The sequence below is a fragment of the Daldinia caldariorum genome (assembly GCF_022478825.1).
Source record: "Daldinia caldariorum strain CBS 122874 unplaced genomic scaffold F4812scaffold_30, whole genome shotgun sequence".
Taxonomy (NCBI): domain Eukaryota; kingdom Fungi; phylum Ascomycota; class Sordariomycetes; order Xylariales; family Hypoxylaceae; genus Daldinia; species Daldinia caldariorum.
Window position 1 is genome coordinate 1 of NW_025953066.1, and position 21769 is coordinate 21769.

General features: G+C 23.0%; 1 protein-coding gene and 1 pseudogene across 2 annotated transcripts; both read left to right on the forward strand.

Moving 5' to 3' along the window:
* Positions 1 to 17529: 17529 nt before the first annotated feature.
* F4812DRAFT_t154 lies at positions 17530 to 17598 on the forward strand (annotated as a pseudogene). Its single transcript has one exon. The product of its transcript is annotated as a tRNA-OTHER (tRNA).
* Positions 17599 to 19924: 2326 nt separating this feature from the next.
* F4812DRAFT_284752 (glycoside hydrolase family 18 protein) lies at positions 19925 to 21767 on the forward strand. Its single transcript, XM_047931069.1, has 4 exons — positions 19925 to 20426; positions 20486 to 20542; positions 20604 to 20617; positions 20682 to 21767. The coding sequence occupies exons 1-4, from the start codon at positions 20324 to 20326 to the stop codon at positions 21552 to 21554; spliced, it is 1047 nt and encodes a 348-aa protein (XP_047785431.1). The 5' UTR covers positions 19925 to 20323; the 3' UTR covers positions 21555 to 21767.
* Positions 21768 to 21769: the final 2 nt, after the last annotated feature.

A 21769-nucleotide genomic window follows, 5' to 3' on the forward strand; every position in this document is an offset into this window, starting at 1 on the left:
TTTATATAAAATAATATAATATTAATTACGTTAAAATATTTATTAACTTTATATTATTATGTAAATTATTAATATAAAATTTAAATAAATTAAAAGTAATTAAATAAAAATAACTTAATATATTAATATAAAAGGTATTAATATATAATATTAATTAAAAGCTAATTTATTTAAATATATAAGTATTTATACGTATATATATTATATTATAATAATAATTTATAACTTATAACTTTTAAACGTTAATATATATAAAATAAAACTTAATATAATTTATTACTTTAATTAAATAACCTTTTTTTTATATATAATATATATTATTAATTCTATAAGTAATAAAATAACCCCCCTTTATCTTTAATAATTTATTATTAGTTTTTTATATTTTGCCACTTATTTAAGTATAAAAGCCTATAATTTAACCTTTTTAACATTAAACCCCCGGCCCTTTTTTTACCTTCCCTTTTTCCCCCGTTTATCAGGGAGTAATTACGCCTTTTTAAGCTGCCACTAATAATATTTACCCTAATAATCTTATATATATAACTTAATAAAAGTATAAATAAAAGTATAACTTAATATATAATAATAATTTAATATAAAAAGTATTAATTAACAATTAATAAAGAAATATTTATTATAATATTTTTTTAACATAAATTTTTAATAAAATATATTTTTTAACAATTATTAACTATTTTAAAAAAATATAAAATAATAAAAATAATTATATAAGAAAAATATATAATATTTTTAAAAATAAATTTCGTTTTTTCTTAAATATTTATTATATAATTAAAATATAATAAACTTAATTTTATATTATTTTCTCTACTATTTTATTAAAAAAAGCGGTTATTTATTTTTTTATAATATATTTCAATTTTAATATTTCACGAACATATATTTAATTATAAAACAATATTTTAATATAAAATAAAATAAAATCTAATATTATTATAATTAAATTTTTATTGCTTTTTTTAATATTAAAATAAAAAAGTAAAGTAAAAGGAAAATTAATATAAAAATATTTTAAATTTTATTTAATAAATTATTATTATATTAAAGGGCATTAAGCCTTAATTTTAAAAGAAAATAATAATTTATTATAATTATATATTAAATTTGCTAAATTATGCCTTAATTATAATATATTTTTTTTAAATTATTAATACATTTTAAAAATTTAATAAATAAATTTTAAATATTTATTAAAATTTATAAAATAATAAACAAAATAAAGTAATTTATAATAAATAAAAATAATAATGGTAATAATAATAACTATATTTATTATATTAATTATAAATATTATTATAATAATAAAAAAAGTAAATATAATATAAAATAATCTTTTAAAACTTAAAAATAACAATATTAAATATATAAAAAGGATAAATACTAATTTATTAAATATTTGAAATATAAGTAAAAAAAAGTTAAAAAAAATAAAAGGCTAAATAAGGCCTTTCTAAAAAAAATTATATAACATTTTTAATAAATTACAAAAGAATTAAAAACTTAAATTCGGAATTTAATTACAAAAAAAACGAAATAGCTTATTTAATAATAAATTTTAATAAAAATAATAACTTATATATAATTACTATATACTTATTTAATTAAATATTCTACCATTATATTATTACTTATTTCCTTTTAAATAACCTAAAATCTAATACCATTTTTATATTAAATTAATATATAAAAAATATTTTCTAAAGAATTATATTAAATATAAAAGCAACCCAAATATTTATAATAAAAAAAAGCTAATATTTAACTTTTATTAAAAATATTTAAATAAATAATTAAAGATAAATAGCATTTACGTTAAAGAAACTAATATTTAATTTAATAACGAATTACTTATTAAATTATTTAGCACAATTATTATAAATACCCTTTTTAATAAAATAAACTTTTATATTATAAAATTAAATATTTTATTTTTATTATTATTAAAAAATATAAACTAGTTAAAAATATATTTTAATAATATTATTAATTAATTTATATGTAAAAATAGTATAATAATTAATGTTAAAAGAAAATAAGAATATTTATAATTTTAATATTTATATATATATTTTAATTATCCGTTAATCGGCAAATTATATAATTTACTAAATAAAATTAATTATAATATTAATATAAATAACTTTAAAGAAATTAATAAATTTTATTACTACTATTAAATTAAAGGGAAAGCTTTTTAATAATTTAAATTTATTTTAAAAAACCCGAACATAAAATTTAATTATAAAATAATTATTAATATAATATATTTAAACAGATAATTAATCTTACATATTATTAATACAGTCATTAATTTTTAAATAATATAATTCTTAAGGAATATTATTGCTAAAAAAACGTAAAAAACCTTAAAAAAATATTAAATTAATATTTATTTTAAACTATTTAATGTTATTTCCTATAATGTAAACACAAATTTCGACAACCTCAAATTCCGAAATAAAGCATAAGTAATAAAAATCACTTATTACCAAGTACTAATAAAAGCTTATTAATTTATTAAAAAAGTTAAAAAATATTACGGACCTATTTATAAAATATATAAAATTATTATTAATAAACTTAAAAACTTTAACTCAAAGATATTACATCTTTAAATAACCGTAAAAACAATTAACAACATTGTTAACCCAGATAATTTTATCTTAACTTTCTTTATCTTTAAAACTTACTCTAAAATCAATATAAATTTACCACTTACTACCATATAAATCCAAAAAGTATAAATAATTTAAAAAGTAATAATAAAAATTAAAAGGATTAAATTATAATGTTTTATATAAAACGCCTTAAATATTTATAATGGTTTTAACACTAAAATAACTTTTTTTATATCCCTCCCCATTAATAATAAAATATTAATTTATAAGAAAAAAAATAATTAAAAAGAATTATATAAAGTTATTATAATTATTAAAAAAGATGTTACAGTAACTTTAAATACGTTAAGCAATATATTTACGTTTTACAATTTATATATTAAACTTTACATTTAACTTAAAGAAAATCCAATTTTATTAAAAGAAATTAAAATCGAATTACTTAACCCTATATTTAACCTTAATAATTACCAAATTATTCTAAAAAAAGATTTTATATATATTAATAATCTATTATATATTATTATTTTATATATTAATATTAAGAAATATAATAACTTTACTTTAATATTATAATTTTAAATAAATAATAAAATAATTATATTTAGAAAATTATATAAAATATTAAGTATAAAAGAATTAAATACTTTTTTCGATAAAAATATATTATAATTTAAAATATATGATATAATAATATACTGAAATGTAATAATATTTAAATCATAAATAATTTATAAAATTAAAGGTAAAAATATCCTCGCACTATATAAAAAATCACATTTAATAATTTAAAAATATAATAATTTTAATAAAGAATTTATAATAATATATATATTTATTATTTAAAAGGCTAATTAATAATTAATATTAATATTAATTTTTATATTTTGTTATTAAAAGATAAAAATTATAATAAAAGATATTATTATAATTTACACTTAATTTAAAACGTTAATATAAAGAATAATTTTTATATATTTATTAATAAAATTAAAAAATAAATATTTTAAAAAAACGTTATTATATATTGTTAAACCTTTATATAATTTTACAAAGTTAAATATTTATTAATTTAAAACTTATTTATATTATTATTAATAAAAATTATATATAAAACCATTAATATTTAACTTTTATTTATTAATAATAAATATAAATCCTTTTAAATTTATTAATTTTTAAATAGATAATATTTTAAATATAAGAATAATAAAATTCCTCGCCGTTAAAAATAAAACATTTATTAAAATTAAAATTAAAGTACGCCTTTAAAAAATTTTAAATAATAAAATTAAAAACTTTAACGGCTTTTATATTATTATTTATAATAAAGATTATGGGATTACGATTATTTAAAAAGGATAAATTGAAAAATTAGTATTATTAAATGTTAAATCTCCGGATATAATTAAACAATTTATGGAATAAAAAGCTTAAAAAACGTACATCTTTTTTATATATTAACCCGAAATTACCTTTAATTATTTAATAGTAACTTAATATTTTAAACTTAATTTAAAAGAAATTAAAGCTTTTAATATTAAGATTAAATAGTAAATAAATAATTAATTACAAAAATTTAATTATATTAACTTAAATCTTTAAAATTTATAATTATATATTTTTATTAATAAATCATTTATAAATAATAAGGACTTTAATTTATAAATTAACTATATTATTATTTTAAATAATAAAAGATTTACAAATTAAAGTAATAAATTTTAAATTATTAAAAATATTATTTATTAATTTTCCATTAAATATAAATATATTATTTATAATATATTTATTAATAAAATTTATAAAATAGTATAAAGTTTCGACATAAGTTTTATTATTTATTATTTTATTAATATTATTTTAAATTAATTATTAATTTTAAAAGTTCTTTTTATTGTGACGAACTTATACTTTAATCCGTTAAAGTGTAGTAATAAGGGTTTTAATTTTAGGTAAATAGTAACGATACAAGTTAAATGTTAATAAAATGTTAAAAGTATTTATTAAGAAGGTTTAAAGTCCTTCCTTTTATATAAGTTAATTATAAAATTTAGATTAATAATTAAAGAAATATAAATAAATGTTTAAATATATAATAGCTTTTAAATATCTGTAAGCCCTTTAAGCTTTAAAGCTATTATAATTTAGGATTTTATTAGATCTGGTAGATCTGGTTGAATCTAATTAAAATCCAATAAGATCTATAAAATCTAGCCAGATTTATATCCTTTAACGCATATTTCTAAGGGTTTTTCCAATTTTAAGGGCGTAAAACCCCACTTCTTATTATGGAATGGCTTTTTGCCTGTTGGTTTTATAATATTATTCCCTTTTTTTTAAGTCCTTCATTCCGAAAAACCCTAATTTTTAATAAGTTTTTTCTCTTTTTTTATTTTATTTATTTTTTATGTTTTTTAATTATTTTTTAAAATATTAAGTTATATATTTAAATTATTAACAAAATATTATATTTATATTAATTAATAAAAAGGTTAAGAATTTTATACTTTATAAATTAAATTAATAAATATTTTCTATACTTTTTATTTTAATTATTATTACTTAAATAAGCTTTTATATTTTTTCTTTCCTAATTTAAGTTCTTATAATAATTATATCTAAAAAAATCATTATTCTAATTATAATGTTATTATAATAAACTTATTATTTAATTTATAGAATAAATTAAATAATTTTAAATTAAAATATTATAAAATTAAAAATAAAGTTTTAAATCTTAAGAAAATCTTAAATAATTATTTCGAAAAATTAAAAGAGGAAATTGCAACTTATATTATAAAAAATATTAAGAAATGTTAAAAGGATTTTTTAAAATGTATTATATATTTTTAAGAGCTTTATAAGAAAGAAGAATTTGTTAAGGCAAAAACTCTTGTTATTTTTTAATATAAGGAAGAGTTAGATTGTTTAGAAAAGGAAGGGATTATAAAAGAAGATTAAGATAATTTTTCTTTTTTAATAAGCCTGTTTAACGTCGCCAATATTTCTTTCCTTTAAAAAGGATTTATTTTAAACCTAAATTTATTATTATTTATAAGCAATTAAGGTTTTTTTAATAAAACGTTTTTATAAATTCTTAAATATTTTTAAAATATTTAATTAATTTTTAAGTATTTTTTTCTAATAAATAATTCTTTTATTTAATTAAATATTTAATTTAATTTTCAAATTGTTTAAAGTTTAATACCTTTTTAATTTTATATTTTTAATTAACTTTAATATTTAAGGTAATTTATATTAACGTTTTTTCGAGTGCTTTTTTTAATAAAAAAATATAAAATATTAAATATAATTTTATTTTTATTAATAATAATAATTTGTAATTAATTTTTAAAATAACTTTTTTAATTTTAAAAGGTTCAAATTTTTTATAATTTAATTTATTATTTAATCTTTTAATTTTAATATTTTATTATAATAAATAAACTTTATTTTCCTTTTTAAAGATTAGTTTTTTAATTTTATATTAATTATTATATTTCTTTATTTTTATTTATAAAAATTTAAGTTTATTTATTAGATATTTTTGCGTAACAATAATTTATTTCGTTATGGCTTTTATTTTAAGGATAAGTATTTCTTTTATATTAATTAATTTTATAATAATAAAATTGTAACTAATATTTATCTTAAATAAGGATATTTTTATATTTTTATTTATAAAACTATTATATGCAATTTTTGCTTATAATAATAATTTTACTTAATTATCTTACATTTTATTAACGTATATACGCAAATATTGTTTTAATATTTAATTTAAATGCTTTGTTTATCCGTTTAATTATAAGTAATATATTATTAATAATTTCTATTTTATACTTATTTTTACTATTAAGCTAATTTAAAACTTAAATATAAATAATTTATCTTTATTTAAGATAATATATTTTAATAGTTTATATTTATTAACTATATATTTAAAAAATATATAAGTTAAATCTTTTGCTGTATTAAATTCTTTATATGGTATAAAATATTTATATTTCGTTAACCTATTAATTATTACCTATATATTATCATATGGTGTGTTAATTATAAGTTCTTTTAATAGTGGTAGCTTGGTAATGAAATTTTATGCGATAGTTTTCTAAGCTTTATCCGGAATTTCCGTAGGTTATATAAACTTATATAATTTATATTTAGTTACCTTCATTTTATTATATATATTATAGTTGTTAATTACTTTTTTAATTATTTTAGGTAAGCTTAAGAAATTATAATTTCTTGTAATTCGTTATATAATTTGAAAAGTTCCTTAATATTTATGTAATAAATGTTTATAGTATTTTTTAACGAATTTATGTTATAAGGCTTTTAATACGTATATTTTACCTAAATAAATAATTATTCCTTCTCCTATTTTAATATTTAAGGATAATTCTTTTATTAATAATATTTTTTAAATGTACATTATTTAAATATTATTTTTTTTATAAGATATAATATTAATAATATAAATACTTTTTATTTGTTTAACATAAATACTGCTTTTTCTTTTATTATATCTTTTGTATTAACATTATTTGGTTTATTAAGTATATTAATTTATGTATTAACTTTTTTTATAACGTGAACTATTTTAAAGTTAAAATTATTAAAATATTTTATTTATTTTTAAATTTTAAGTTTTAATTTTTAAGTAATTATTAGCGTTTTAAAGTTATTATAATTAAATAATATTATAATTAATTCCTTAATTCTATTAAGCTAATATTTCTATTTTTCAAATATTATAATAATAGTAAGTAATTCTTTATTATAAGTCTGATATTGCGTTTAAGCTTTTTTAAAAGTCTTAAATAAATATGCCACTAGATGCTATATTCTGTTATTTTTAAGTTATTTTAAAATTGCGCTTATAGCCGCGTTTGATCCATCTATATGGATTTATTTTAACTGATTTAGCTTAAGTAATCTTATTATTAAATTATTAATAATAATTTTCTATATTTTTTTAAAAGTTTTATTTATTTTTAACATTTATTAAAAGGTTTTTTCTTTTCTTTATATGATAATTATAATAAAATTTATAATTTTGTTAAAATCTTTTATTAATTATTTATTATAATTAATAAATCTGTGAAATTATTATATAATAATAATATTATTTAACATAAATTAATTTTATATTATTGTAATTTTTAAATCTTATATTTTAATTTATTTAAATATAATTATATATTTTAAATAATTAATCTTTTATATATAAAATTTATTTTTTTTGGATTTATTAATAAATTAACTTTATTTAAAATTTTTAACATTTTATCCACATGTTTTTTATATTAATTAAAGGTTTTAAAGAAAATTAAGATATTATTTAAATAAATAAAAACTACTTTTCTTAGAAATTTCCGTAATATAGTTTTAATTATTCTTTAAAATATTATTAGCATATTTGTGAATTTAAATGGTATAATTAGACATTTGTAATGACCGAAAGGGGTTTGTATTATTATTTTTTATTTGTTGCTTTTAGTTATTTAAATTAGGTAAAATGCCTTTTTAAGGTTTAACGTTATAAATTATTTTACATTTCTTATTATTTTTATTAAGTTATTAATATTAAATAAAGAGTAATTATTTTATTTGGTAATAGAATTAAAATATTAATAGTTATATATATTTTAATATATTATATTTTTATTTTTATTTAATTTTAATATCTTATTTTTGTTTTTCTTAAGTATTAAAAAGATTAAGCTTTTTATTAATAAATTTAATTTTTATATATATCCTTTTTCAAGTTTTTATTTAATAATTTTAATTAATATTTTTTATTTATTTATATTTAATAAGTATACCTTATTTAATTCAGGTAATTATCTTTTTTTAAAGTTTATTTTATGGTTATAAAGTCTATAATTTAAAACTCTTATATCGGTATTTGGTTTTTTAATAAATAATTTTAGGTATTTCTTTTGATATTTTTTGAATATATTAATAAGTTTATTATATATTACTTTAATTTTTCTTTTTGTTATTTTTTATTATTTTATTTCCTTAATTAATTTTATAGGTTATAATATACATAAAGGTATTACCTTATAGGCTTTTTTAAAAGTTGCAAATATATGCTTTTTTACTGTTATACTAAGTTTATTTAAGTTAGCCTTTTTCCGATGTTTAAGTTTATAACTTTTTGTACCTAATTTTATTAATAGTTACTTAATAGTGTTTTTCTGCTAATTTATTTTAAAGTTATTAATTTCTAATTAGGATTTTCTTAAAATCATATTATATTAAGTGTTTATAATATTAAAAGAAATTAATTAATCTTTTTATTAAATCTGGATTAAAAGATTTATAACTTTTTACTTAATTTATTTTTTATTATATTTAATTAATTATTTGTTAATTGTTAATCTTTAATATAATAATTCCTTTTTTTAATAATTAATTAAATATTTATTAATTATATTAAAATTAATAATATTTATTAAATATTTATAATTTATTAATGTTTAAAATTTCTAATTTTCTTATTTTATTATAATATATAAATAGTTATTAATAATTTAAATTACATTAAAATTTAATAAGGTATTTTCCTTATTTACGTTTTTTTTTTGAGTTAATTTTATTATTTTTTAATAAACTTTATAAAGATTTTGTTAAATACCTTTATATTTTTATATTCTTCTATATATTTCTTTAAGGTAATAAATTTATAAATTATATATATTTTGCATTTATATTAGTTGCAATTTTCCCACGTTTTTTTATAATATATATAAACTTAAAGCTTATCCTTTATTAAAAATATAATACTAAAGATTATATTATTTATTTATATATTTCTTAAAGGGGTTAATTTAAACTTAATTTGGACTTTATTAATGTTTTTATATTAATATATAAATAAATATCCTTTAACCGATTTAAGCTAAAATCCCGTATTTTTTTTAATTAAGTTATATATTTAATAATAATTGTAGGAATATAATATTTAAGATATTTTATAATATTTTTTATATTTTAAGTTTTATTATAAATTATGTATATATATTTCTGATTTTAAATCGGGTTTTCTGGTATTAAAGATGGGAATTCATCCATTAATATTTAAAAATTATTCAATTTTAATAACCTTTTATAAAATATATATTATTTTTAAGATATTAATTTTTATTATTTTTAAGTCGGTTCGTATAGCTGGTACTTTCTTTCCTTGCGCTTTAAGGTATTTGTTAATAAATTATGCAATAAACTCTTTTTTTACATATATAACTTTTTGTTTTTATAATCTTTTAATAATTGAAAAATATTATATTTTTAATTTTTACAGTTAGATAAAAGCTATAATGGAAAGAACTAATGCTATTTAATTTATTAAGAATATATAAAACTCCTTATTTTGCTTTTTTTCTTTTTTAATAATTTGTTCTTAAATATAAATATAATCGTTTTTAATTAACTATTTTAAGTTCGTATTCATAATGCCGTCGTCATATATTTAATAATTTATTATCTATTATTCCATTTCGTTTAATTTGTGGAAAAGCCATTCGTTTTCTTATTATTTTATAGTAATTTCCCATTTATTAATAAAGTTTATTACCTTATTAAACTCATTTTAATTATAATTATTTTAATTAATTATTATTTAAAGTTTTTCCTTTAAATTATCTTTAATAGTTTTGGAAAATGTCCGAGCTTTTAGTTCGTGATTGCACTATCTTTTAATATAATTTAACATTTTCCATAAATAATTTTTATCTATATCTTATCCCCTTTTAGTATTAGTAAATAATAAGTATTACTAAAATATAAATTAATTTCTTACCCTTTTTTTTTTTTTATTAAGGTAATATGGGTAATCTTAATGGTTATATTTATAAAGATTTAATTATTAACAGTAATTATTAATAATAATATAATTTTTAATATTTTAAATAATTTAAGAAATTTAAATATTAAATATTTTTAAAGATATTGCTTTTATAACTTAAGGTTTTAATTATTTTTTTAATACTTTAAGTTATTTATAAAATGCTTTATAATTTTTAAATATATAGCCCGTTCTATTATAATTATAATATTTGATCTTAATTATATCTTTCTTAGGTTTTTTTATTTTAACTACATTTAAATTAACTTTTTTAATTTTTTTTTTTATATAAGTAAAGGTAAATTTCTTAGTTTTTTTCTTTTAGAACTTTTTATATAACTTTTTATTATGAATAATAACGCATTTAATATATTTATTAATATACTTAAGTTTCTTTTCCTTAAAGATTTTATTTTTAATTTATATAATTAATCTTTTATAAAAATAATTAAATTAAATATCTTTAAAAAGTTAAGTAATTATTATTAATTGTTTAAATTTAATAATATATTTTAAAGCTCTTTTAATTTATTTAAAGTTCCGAATTACTTTTTAAATATTTTCTTTTTTAAATAAATTATTAAATATTAATTATATTTTATTTTTAAAGTTAAAGTATTTATTAAAAATATATTAAGACTTTTTTATTTCTTCTTAAATATTATTAAAATAATTATTTATAATAAGTTAAAGCTATTTAAGGGCGCTTTCTTTAAGATATTAGCACATTGTTAGAACCTTATATTTGTTTTTATTAAAATTAATTTGGAAAAAAGTTAAATAAAGTTTAACTATATTAAATTAGGCTTTTATATTTATAATATTATTGTATTTAAGTGGTAAAAAAGGTTTAAATCCTTTATTAAATAATAATAAGATTATAAATTTACGTTTTTTTATAAATTATGGGTTAAAATTTTTATTAGGATTTTTATTAAAGTTATTATTAAGATCTTTGTTTTTCTTAATTTTAAATTAAGTTAATTTTTTTTTAAAAGCTTTAAACTTATTTTTAAGTGTTTTATAAGTTTCGTACGTTTTTCGAAGTTTTTTTTTTTAAGAAGTTAATTTACTTTCCTTAAATTAAGGTTTTTCCTTTTCTTTTATTAATAATTTCCGTAATTTTCTTTACCTTTTTTTTAAATAATTTAACTTAGGATTTAATTTCTATTAAAGCTATATTGTTAATAAATTTTAATATATAATTAAAAAATAATATTTTAAATTTGTTATATTATTTTATTTAATTAATCTTTATTAAAAGTTAGTTTTTAAAGGATTTATTTAAAAAATATTTTAAGATAAATAAGTTATAATTAATTTGGGTAAGTAAAAAGATATTGTTATTTAAGTTAATGTTTATATTATATTTAATTAGTAATAATATTAATTAAAAAATTATTAAAATATAACGAACTTATATTTTAATTTGTTAAAATATAATAATAAAGGTTTTAATTTTAGGTAAATAATAATAATATAAGTTAAATATTAATAAAATATTAAAAATATTTATTAAAAAAGCTTAAAGTTTTTTTCTTTATATAAGTTAATTATAAAATTTAAATTAATAATTAAAAAAATATAAATGAATGTTTAAATATATAATAGCTTTTAAATACCTGTAAGCCTTTTAAGCCTTAAAGTTATCGTGATTTAGGATCTTATTGGATCTAGTGGATTTGGTTGGATCTGGTCGAGATCCAATAAAATCCATAAGATTTAACTAGATTCATACCTTTTAACGCGTATTTCCAAGGGGTTTTCCGGTTCTAAGGGCGTGGAACCCCGCTTTTTATTATGGAATAACTTCTTGCCTGTTAGTTTCGTGACATTTATTTTATATATTAATTTTTTTCCTTATATTAGTATTTAATATAAATAAGGAGCATTAATAAAAAAAATTAATAATTAACTTAATAACTTTATAATAATTTTACAAAAACCGAAAAATAAATAATATTTATTAAATTTATAATATATATAATTTAATTAATATTATAATTAAAATATTATTAAATAAAGTTATAAAATTATTAATAAAAAATAATTAAATTAACTTACGTTTAAAAGAATAAGTAAAATATAAAAAGCTTAAAAATAGTTATATATTATTATAATAATAAGTTATTATAATTAAATGTAAATATTAATTATAATAAAAAACATTATATAAGAACTTATTAATTAGCTTAAATGTGAAATAACATAACATAAATTAATATAACTTAATATATAAAATAACCTTTAATTTAAGCTATTACATTTCCGATTTTAATTTATTATAAAAATGTATAATACATTAATATAAATACGTATTATTATAAATACATTTTAACTTGTGTGTAAATTAGTTTATATATATATTAGTACATATTTAAATTAATATAAACACGTACTATTATAAATTTTTCACTTTTAAAAATTCTTTTTTTTATTATATAATTAACTTTATAATTAATTAATTATAAAAAGAAAATAGAATAAATGGTAATTATATAATATTAACGCATAAGCACTTTATTAAAAATAAAATACCTTATTACTAATATTGGAAAAAGGAATAATATACTTATTATTATTATATAAAAAGGCATTATATTATTAATTAACTTTAAATAAATTCTTCCCTCTTTAAACATTATTAATATATTAATTTCACTTTTATTATTATTTAATTTACTTATTTATTACTTTATATTATACGTACGTACTTACTAATAAAACTAATTAAAAATATAAAATTAAAAAAATATTAAATTTTAAATAATTTAAAAATTAAATTAAATATTTAATTAAATAAAAAGATTATTTATTAAAAAAAATATATAAAAATTAATTAAGCACTTTAAAAACGTTTAAAAGCTTATAAAAGCATTTTACCGAAAAAATCTTAATTACTTATAAATAATAATAAATTTAATTTTAAATTAAAACTATTTTAAAAAGCAGCAGCCCCACCGGGATCGCCCTTAGAAAAATTAAAAAGCATAAATAAACTAGCTTAACTAAAAGCATTTTAACTTTTACCCTCTTCTTTTTCCTCCTTTTTCTTTAAACAATTTAATTTCTCTTTACATTAAAAAATATAAAAAACCTTACCTTTAATTTCTTTTTCTTTAAAACAAATCTCTTTTAAATAAAAAATAAATTGTAATAAATCTTTTTAATATTAAAATATTTTATCCTTAATTTTACAACGTTTATTTTTAAAAAACTTAATCTTTTTCCTTAATTTATTAAAAGAATTTATTTTTAAAACGTTATAACTAAAATATTAACTTTTTTAAGTATAAACGTTATAAAATAAAAAATTAAAAATAAAAATATAAAAAACTTTTTAAAACGTTTATAATTAAAATATAAAATAAAAACAACATTAGTTAATTTAATATAAAAAGTATAAAGCTTTTTAATTTCCTATTAATTAATATAATTTTTACATTTTATAATAAATTTTAATATATAATTTAACATTTTAATAAATTAACTTAAAAAAGTATAAAAAAAATAAAAAAATAATATAAGAAATACGCTTACTAATAAATCTTTAAAGGTAAAAAACCTAAAAAAAAGAAAATAATATTACGAACTAATAGCATAAAAATTATATTTTATATAAAAATGGAAATCCTAAAACGTACAATTAAAAAAACGAATAAACCTTAAATAACCTATTAAAAAATAATAGTCTTAATAATCTTAATAATCTTATAAAATTATTAAAATTATTAAAATTATAATAGCTTTTAAATAAAAATAAAGAAAATTCATAAATATATTTAAACTATTAACTTAAATCTTATATTTAATTTATATAAAAAAAAGGACTTTAAACTTTTTTAATAAACATTTTTAACATTTTATTAACACTTAACTTATATTATTATTATTTATTTAAAATTAAGCCCTTAATTATTACATTTTAATAAACTTAAATATAAGTTTATCACAATTAATTTTAATATATTAAAATTTAACATTTAAATATATTTTTATTAAATTAATATAAAGTTTTTATTAATAAATACGTACGTAAAGTAAAAAATAAATAATAAATAAATTAAATAATAATAAATAAATTTAATATATATTAAATTATTTAAAAAAAAGTTATTATATATATATATATAATATATAAAAAGTTTTTTTTTATAAAATATTAATTATATAATTATTAATTTTATTTAATTAATATATTAAATTATATATTTATAAATAATTAAATAAATATATTATTAAAATTATTTTATATTAATTTTTTAATATTTATATTATAATAATTACTTAAATAAATCACTTAAACGTAATATTACAATATTATTAAAACTTATTTATATTTAAAACTAAGTATAAACGCGTTTAAACACACGTAAAAACACGCTATATTTAAAAAAGATACATACAAAGGGACAATAGCTTGGTAGCGAGATTGCTTTGCTGGTCAAAAAGTTACGCTAGTAGCCGGACCCATGTTTGGGTCCTAAAGGGATAACGGCATTTAATCGGCTAGGGGTTTGAATATCAGGCGAACACAGATAGCACAAAAGATAGCACAAATAGCATAAATTCGAGTCTTGCACAACTCGTACAAAATACGGGCTATTACCTAATAGGTATTTTATTTAGGTACTTCGAGCCTATTTTAATCATTTCTAAACTTCAATTCCGTCTTGTTGACCTAACGAAACCACCTCGACGAATATATGTATGCTACTTTTTACACACATCACATCCCTTTCTATGTACCTTATAAAACCAGACGCCACCTCAAACCCTTCCATTATAACCCCTATTATAACTTCCATCATAGTCCATAAAAGACCATCATCCAACTTCGCTGAAGCTTCGTAGAAGCCGTAATAACATAAGCCAACTCATCGGTTCGTCCAACTACTTGAATTCTGCGCGTAGTGCTGCACGAACAGCGCTTAGTACTCGACTGCTAGCAGCGTCAGACCCCGAACGTTTGAAAACGCGTGCGTCGCGGCGAAGAGCCGTGGTCCACTTCGGATCATATGCGTCGAGCCACCCCTCCGAAGTCTTTCCATATGTACCAATACATTGGCCACGATCTTGCCCTCGACTAAGTTGATATCCAAGTAGCTATCCGCGTAGCAGAACCGACAGTTAAAAGCATAGCAGCTAGGTCCATACATATAAGCTCCGGCTCTTGCTCCTCTACTCTCAAGCGACAATGCCTCTTGAACCCTGTAGATATGATAGAATGTCAAATCGTAGCGGATGGAACTATGAATAGGACCAAGCGGATCAACGGTAAAGTGGTCCCTGTATAATGAAGACCATATCTAGTCGTCGTTCTAGGCCATGTCATATTGGAGTATGTCTTTCCCAGGTTCCCTAGGTTTTCTTAGGGTAAACCCCAGAGCCTTCCCGTCAGACAGGATAATTTCGTTAAACGCGATCTGGACTTCGTGGGGATTGTGTCGAGAGCATCCCTTCGTAGGCCCGGACACACAAGGGTAACTACCAGCCCAGCCTCGGCAACTTTCATGAGCAAAATGGAAAACTACTTGGGACGATGATGTAGCTGTCTGGCCCTTCTTATCGCCACGTGTACCTCCGGGGTTGGCCACAGCGTATTCCCATCCAGGCTCAAAGGCCTTTAGGACGTCCTTCTAGGGTTGAACCATCCCAGACGAACCTATTGGTATGGCGTTTATCGGTGTAGCGTACGTTATTCGGCGTGGTGTCAAAATGGTATGTTAATGCAATCGTATATGTGGTTGCGAGTGCGAGAAAGATCCACAAGAGGGAATCAAGGAAACATTGAAGAAGGCAGAATAAGTACCTAAGGTAAATCTACTCCCTAAAAAGGTGGTCAGAGACCTTCAAGCTTCAATCAATTTTATATACGCAATGTACTAACTATTAAGTTCTCCGTCGTAGCCAAAGCACTTCTCAAGCACTGGTTACAACAAACTATCAAAGCCTCATAACTTGAAGAAGCCTTTATAAGAGGATTTAGCTTCGTTAGATCAACCGTCATGCCACACGTAAGCTTATAGGGGTTGGGTTGTTTAAACATTATTCTATGGCCAACGTTCGAAATGCCTCTGTGAGAGACTGAAGGGGCTAAGATCTGTCTGATCCAATAAATAGTTTAGCCTTGTCGTATTATCAGAACCCCTCTCTTTTTTTGTAATGTTTTTTTTATCTGTCTATCACATTAATTACTGCCTGCTCTTCTGTTCTTACTGTTACGGTTTTGTTGACGGCACTGATACAGACGGCTGGCCTTTCCCAGCGACAGTAATATCGTCATGCCAAAACGAGATATAGAAAAGCTTTAGCTGCCTAATACTTACACATTTGTTTCGAGGTTCAGAAGAAAAACACGACTTTTCTCATTAAAGGTTTACCCCATGGAGGCTGGTTAAGTCGTAACTCTAACCCCGTTCCTTATACACCAATAACTAGCCAAACACATAGTATATATGTCATACAAAAATGATGCATCCTCCGAAGACTTACTTCATATACAGCCTCGCGGATATAAGATGGTGACGCTGGTACTGTGAGGCCTCGTCTCACTAAGGTAGCTAAGGTAGTAGCGCTAATGAGTTTGTCCAGGTCTGATGGCAATGAACAAGTGTAAGTTTCAGCGACGTAATTATCGTACATAAGAGTTGAAGTTATTTCTTGTGGGGGACCTTTACGGGGATAAAACGAAGCTGCTATATTATTTATCACATATAATCTCCTCAGAGATAGTCAACGTAGTATCCCATTTACCATAGAAGCATACAATAGATATTTCCCAACATCGCTCAGTAACAGACACAGACATATAAATACAAGTACCTTACCTACCTGATCTACTGACTTGTATACGTAAACAATTACATTTTGGTGTAGTTATTATTAAAGCAAACCGCTTAAATCCTTTGCTGTGCGCAAACCCCGTCGCCCACCCAGGTCCGGCCCAAGTCGGCTAAGGCGAGCGGACTGACTCCACGCGCAAGCAAATATCAGTCGACCTAAGGAGCAGAATTTTCACCACAAGACGCCCGGTTAGCTCAATCGGTAGAGCGTGAGACTCTTAATCTCAAGGTTGCGGGTAAGTCCTCCTCGGCATTCGAGGTTCTTCACGATCATATTTCTAACATCACCTTAAAGGTTCGACCCCCGCATCGGGCTCAATTCCCGATGCTTCCTGGCAAACTAGGATAAGCAACACAATATTTTTTTTTCTCACGCATTTCAAGCAATGTAATAACTTGATGTTTTTTTCCTTCTTCGCATTTTCTTTTCTTTTCTAAATAATAGGAAATGAAGTAAGAGCACTTTTATATTTCTATGGCGAGGATATATGACCTTGTAACTTCACATGTTATATCACATGTTATGTCACATGTTAAATAGTTATATTTAATGGAATAAATACTTCAGGTATTTGTCTACATCGTCCTCAAGCATTATTCCATCTCGCATGTCGTTCTTTATTCAGCTTAAAAATTACTAAATGATATTCTTCGAGATCGAGTAGCTTTCATGTGCCCACTGGAGAATGACGTGCAGCCCAGCTAATCCGCAAGGATGAGATGTTCGCGTTTACGTGAAAACCGGTTTCGTCTTCATGGTTCTTCATGGGTAAAGAAGTATTAGTGGTTATAGCCTCTCAAATTTAATAGTATTTCCAAATCTTGTTTATTCAATCTTTATTACTTGAGAGATACCTAAGATAAATACTGGCTTTTATATGTTGAGTATGATAACTTAAAAGAAGCTAAATTAGCGCCGGTTACTCCGAAGGATAGCGCCGGAGAATAGCGCCAGCTTAGCTGGCGAAGTAGCAGTATATATATATAGGAGTATCAAGCGGTAATAGGTCACTCTACTACACTGCTACTGTTTCTAGTATTCACTCTGTGTATGACAACCATCACGGGGTCTCCCTGATAAAGGCGTTGCAACCCGTCCTTCCGATATCAGGCAAGTAAGTAAATAAAATACCAGCTTTGTCCTGGTCCCGGATGCCTTCCCATTCCTAATAGGTGATATCAAATTGTATCAAGTACTTGGAAATTTCCTCCCATATAGAGTTTGAGTTTATCTGAGCTATGTACCAATATCTACCTACCTAAGCGTTGCATCGTGTCGAACTTCTTTCTAATCCTTTTGATTAGGATAATCGGGTTTAGGGATGGAAACGTTGTCTCCGTGTATCCGGTATCTAAACCTCTTATCTTACTACTATAGCGTTATAAATGCCGAATATTCCTTAAGATATTGTCACCAGCCAGCTTCGGAACGACTCTTCTAAAGCCGAGAGTAAGTGAGCAAATCCCCCTATCTTACATCGGGATACTACTGGCATGGTATGTGTCAACTGGTTGATAGATAGCGCATGTCGTTCGCACTTATCTAGGAGGTGAGATGTTGTTGCCCGAGGCTTGAAAGTCCCGCCTAGAAGCTACTTTGCACGCGTACGTTCTATATCCTTCAGCGCTTTAGTCTAGGTACCTAGTGCATAAACAGGAAGTAGTGCCTAGTGTAGCCTGTTGTAGGTATTCATAATGCTACCGCTATAGTAACGTTGCAACACTCGAGTGGGAGCTTGGTGTTTCCTCCTTTATCATTAGTAGCGCGCGGGACTTGAGTATGGGGTATGGTCAATAGTTGGGGTTATCTAGGGCAGTACGCTATCCAGATGGGCGTCTCTGTTAAGGGAATGTTGCATGGAATGTGAAGCTTGCCCTGTATTTCAGATGACTTTGAGGTCCTAGGGGGCTATCATAAATGAGCATTAACCTTAACTTGCTCAGCTTGGAATCTGACCATACAGCGAGGAAGCTTGTCAAAAGACATGTCAATGTTGCAATGACGCGCTTTTGCCCTGCCAACCACCCTTTGAGAGCTTGCATAGTCTTGTTAAAAACCCGTCTTCTCATTCGTGAACTCCGAACCCCTAACCCCGAAAAGGAAGCTGTGCATGTCAGGGGCGATCACACTACAGAATCTGCTGCAAGTCAATTGTTCCTGGTTTCTGGAGAAAGATAGTGGAACTTGTCGTTATCGCTCCTGTGATTTAGCTGTTAGTGATATCAATCAAGTCAGATTACGATGTGATATTCACGCATTGAGTATTCTTGATAGGGACTGCGGCGTATGTCAGGCGGACATGGCGGGTGTAGCTAGGGGATAGGATTCCTAAAGTCGACTGGAGATCTTCGGGTTCAAGTTCAGCCACAGCTCATTTTCGGCTGAGATCTCTCCTTGCAGATTACATGGGATAAATTTGCTTTTGACTACCGATGATAAATTCCTCCGAGAAACAGTCCGCAGGTGAGCCCCTGCCGATCTCATCGCTCACTACCTTCTCATGCGATCAGACTAGGTAGACCGCGTGCATTCAGCGGCTCTATCACCTGCTTGAACCGGTCCACTTGTTGTAATTTTCACAGGTCAACTCTAAGTTGACCCCCCCGATATTGGGCTGGATGACGCGTGGAGACATTCCCATCTTTCTGGAGTAACCTTTAAGGCAACTTATGTCTAAGTGAAGATCCTAGCAATAAAGCAATGGCGTGTCATAGGCTTGGTTGCACGAGCTTGGTTACCATCTCATGGCAAGTCGATGATTGCAGGTCTGTAACGTTCGAAAGGTCATCTAGGCACCGGCGAAGGGCAGATTGATTAACTGCAGGTGTATTGGGGAATGTGAACAAGGGGAATGTGAGATAATAGCTACCTATATATACGAGTTTGTGCATCCCTTCAATTTACCACAAATACTCTCTGTCATACCAGTTCTCTTCTGTCCAGTAGCTGGAGCCTCAAGACAAGCCACATATCGAACATGGTTTCTTCCAAGCTGACTCTGGCCTCTCTGGCCAGCATTCTCCCCTCCGCCCTTGCAGGATTCGACGGCAGTTCCCAGAGCAATGTTGCTGTATATTGGGGTATGGTTAGAGGGAAAATGTTACCAAATGATTTATTTCAAGCTAATATGTCATGATAGGCCAAAATTCTTACGGCCAGGCGGGATCCCAACAACGCTTAGCTGAATACTGTTCGAGTATGATCATCTAGCCCTTCTCAGTGAATAATTCTTGTTTTGCTAATTTATGTTACCGTAGACAGTGAGATCAATGTATGGAGACCGGACTTTCTTTGCCAGGGGTTTCAAAAGTGCTTACAATGTTTTTTTTTTGTAGATCATCCCGATAGCTTTCATGAACGGTATAAAAACCCCCATCACAAATTTCGCTAATGCCGGAGACAACTGCACGACATATGAGGGTACACAACTGTTGAAATGTCCGCAGCTGGAAGAGGACATCAAGACATGTCAGTCTCAGGGAAAGACAATCCTCATATCTATTGGAGGAGCGACATATACAGAAGGTGGCTTCTCGGATTCCGCGTCGGCCGAGAGCGCGGCTCAGTCCGTATGGGATCTATTCGGTTCGGACACAAGCAAGCCCAACCGACCATTCCTTTCTGCCGTCGTGGACGGTTTCGACTTCGACTTAGAGTCTGTAACTCAGAACTTTGCGCCGTTTGCTTCGAAGCTGCGGTCGCTCATGGATGCGGATAGTAGCAAGAAGTACTACCTTTCCGGTGCACCTCAATGCCCATACCCGGATGCCGCGATGAACGACATGCTGAATGGCGTAATCTCGTTCGATTTCATCATGATCCAGTTCTATAACAACTACTGCGGCGTTTCGTCTTTTGTACAGGGCTCCATGACCCAGAACAATTTCAACTTCCAGACATGGGACGACTGGGCTAAGAACACTAGCAAGAACAAGAACGTCAAAATTCTCCTCGGCGTTCCGGCAAACACCGGAGCTGGTGCTGGTTATGAACCCGCCGGTGCGCTAGCCCCGGTCATCCAGTACTCGAAGCAATTCTCGAGCTTTGGTGGTGTCATGATGTGGGATATGTCGCAGCTGTTCAAGAACTCTGGATTCCTCGATTCTGTTTATGCGTCGCTTACCGGATCTGGGGTTGCCAAGGCTCAGGCGATCGCTCATACGACTTTGGTAACCAAAACCAAGGTTGCGCCCACCCCTGTTGCTTAATAAATCAACTGTGAATCCAAAGACCCCTGGGATTCTCGCTGTACCAGTCTGTCCTGCATGCAGGAACAACTGGTCACTGGGGTCTAGATTTAGGCAATGACAAGGATAGGTACCTACCTATGTTGAAAATAGGTACAGGTTACTCTCGTTTTCCTTCCAGCCCAGGGAATGTGTAGTACCAGGGCTGGCTGCGTCGCTCGTCAAGTTGGTCTTTG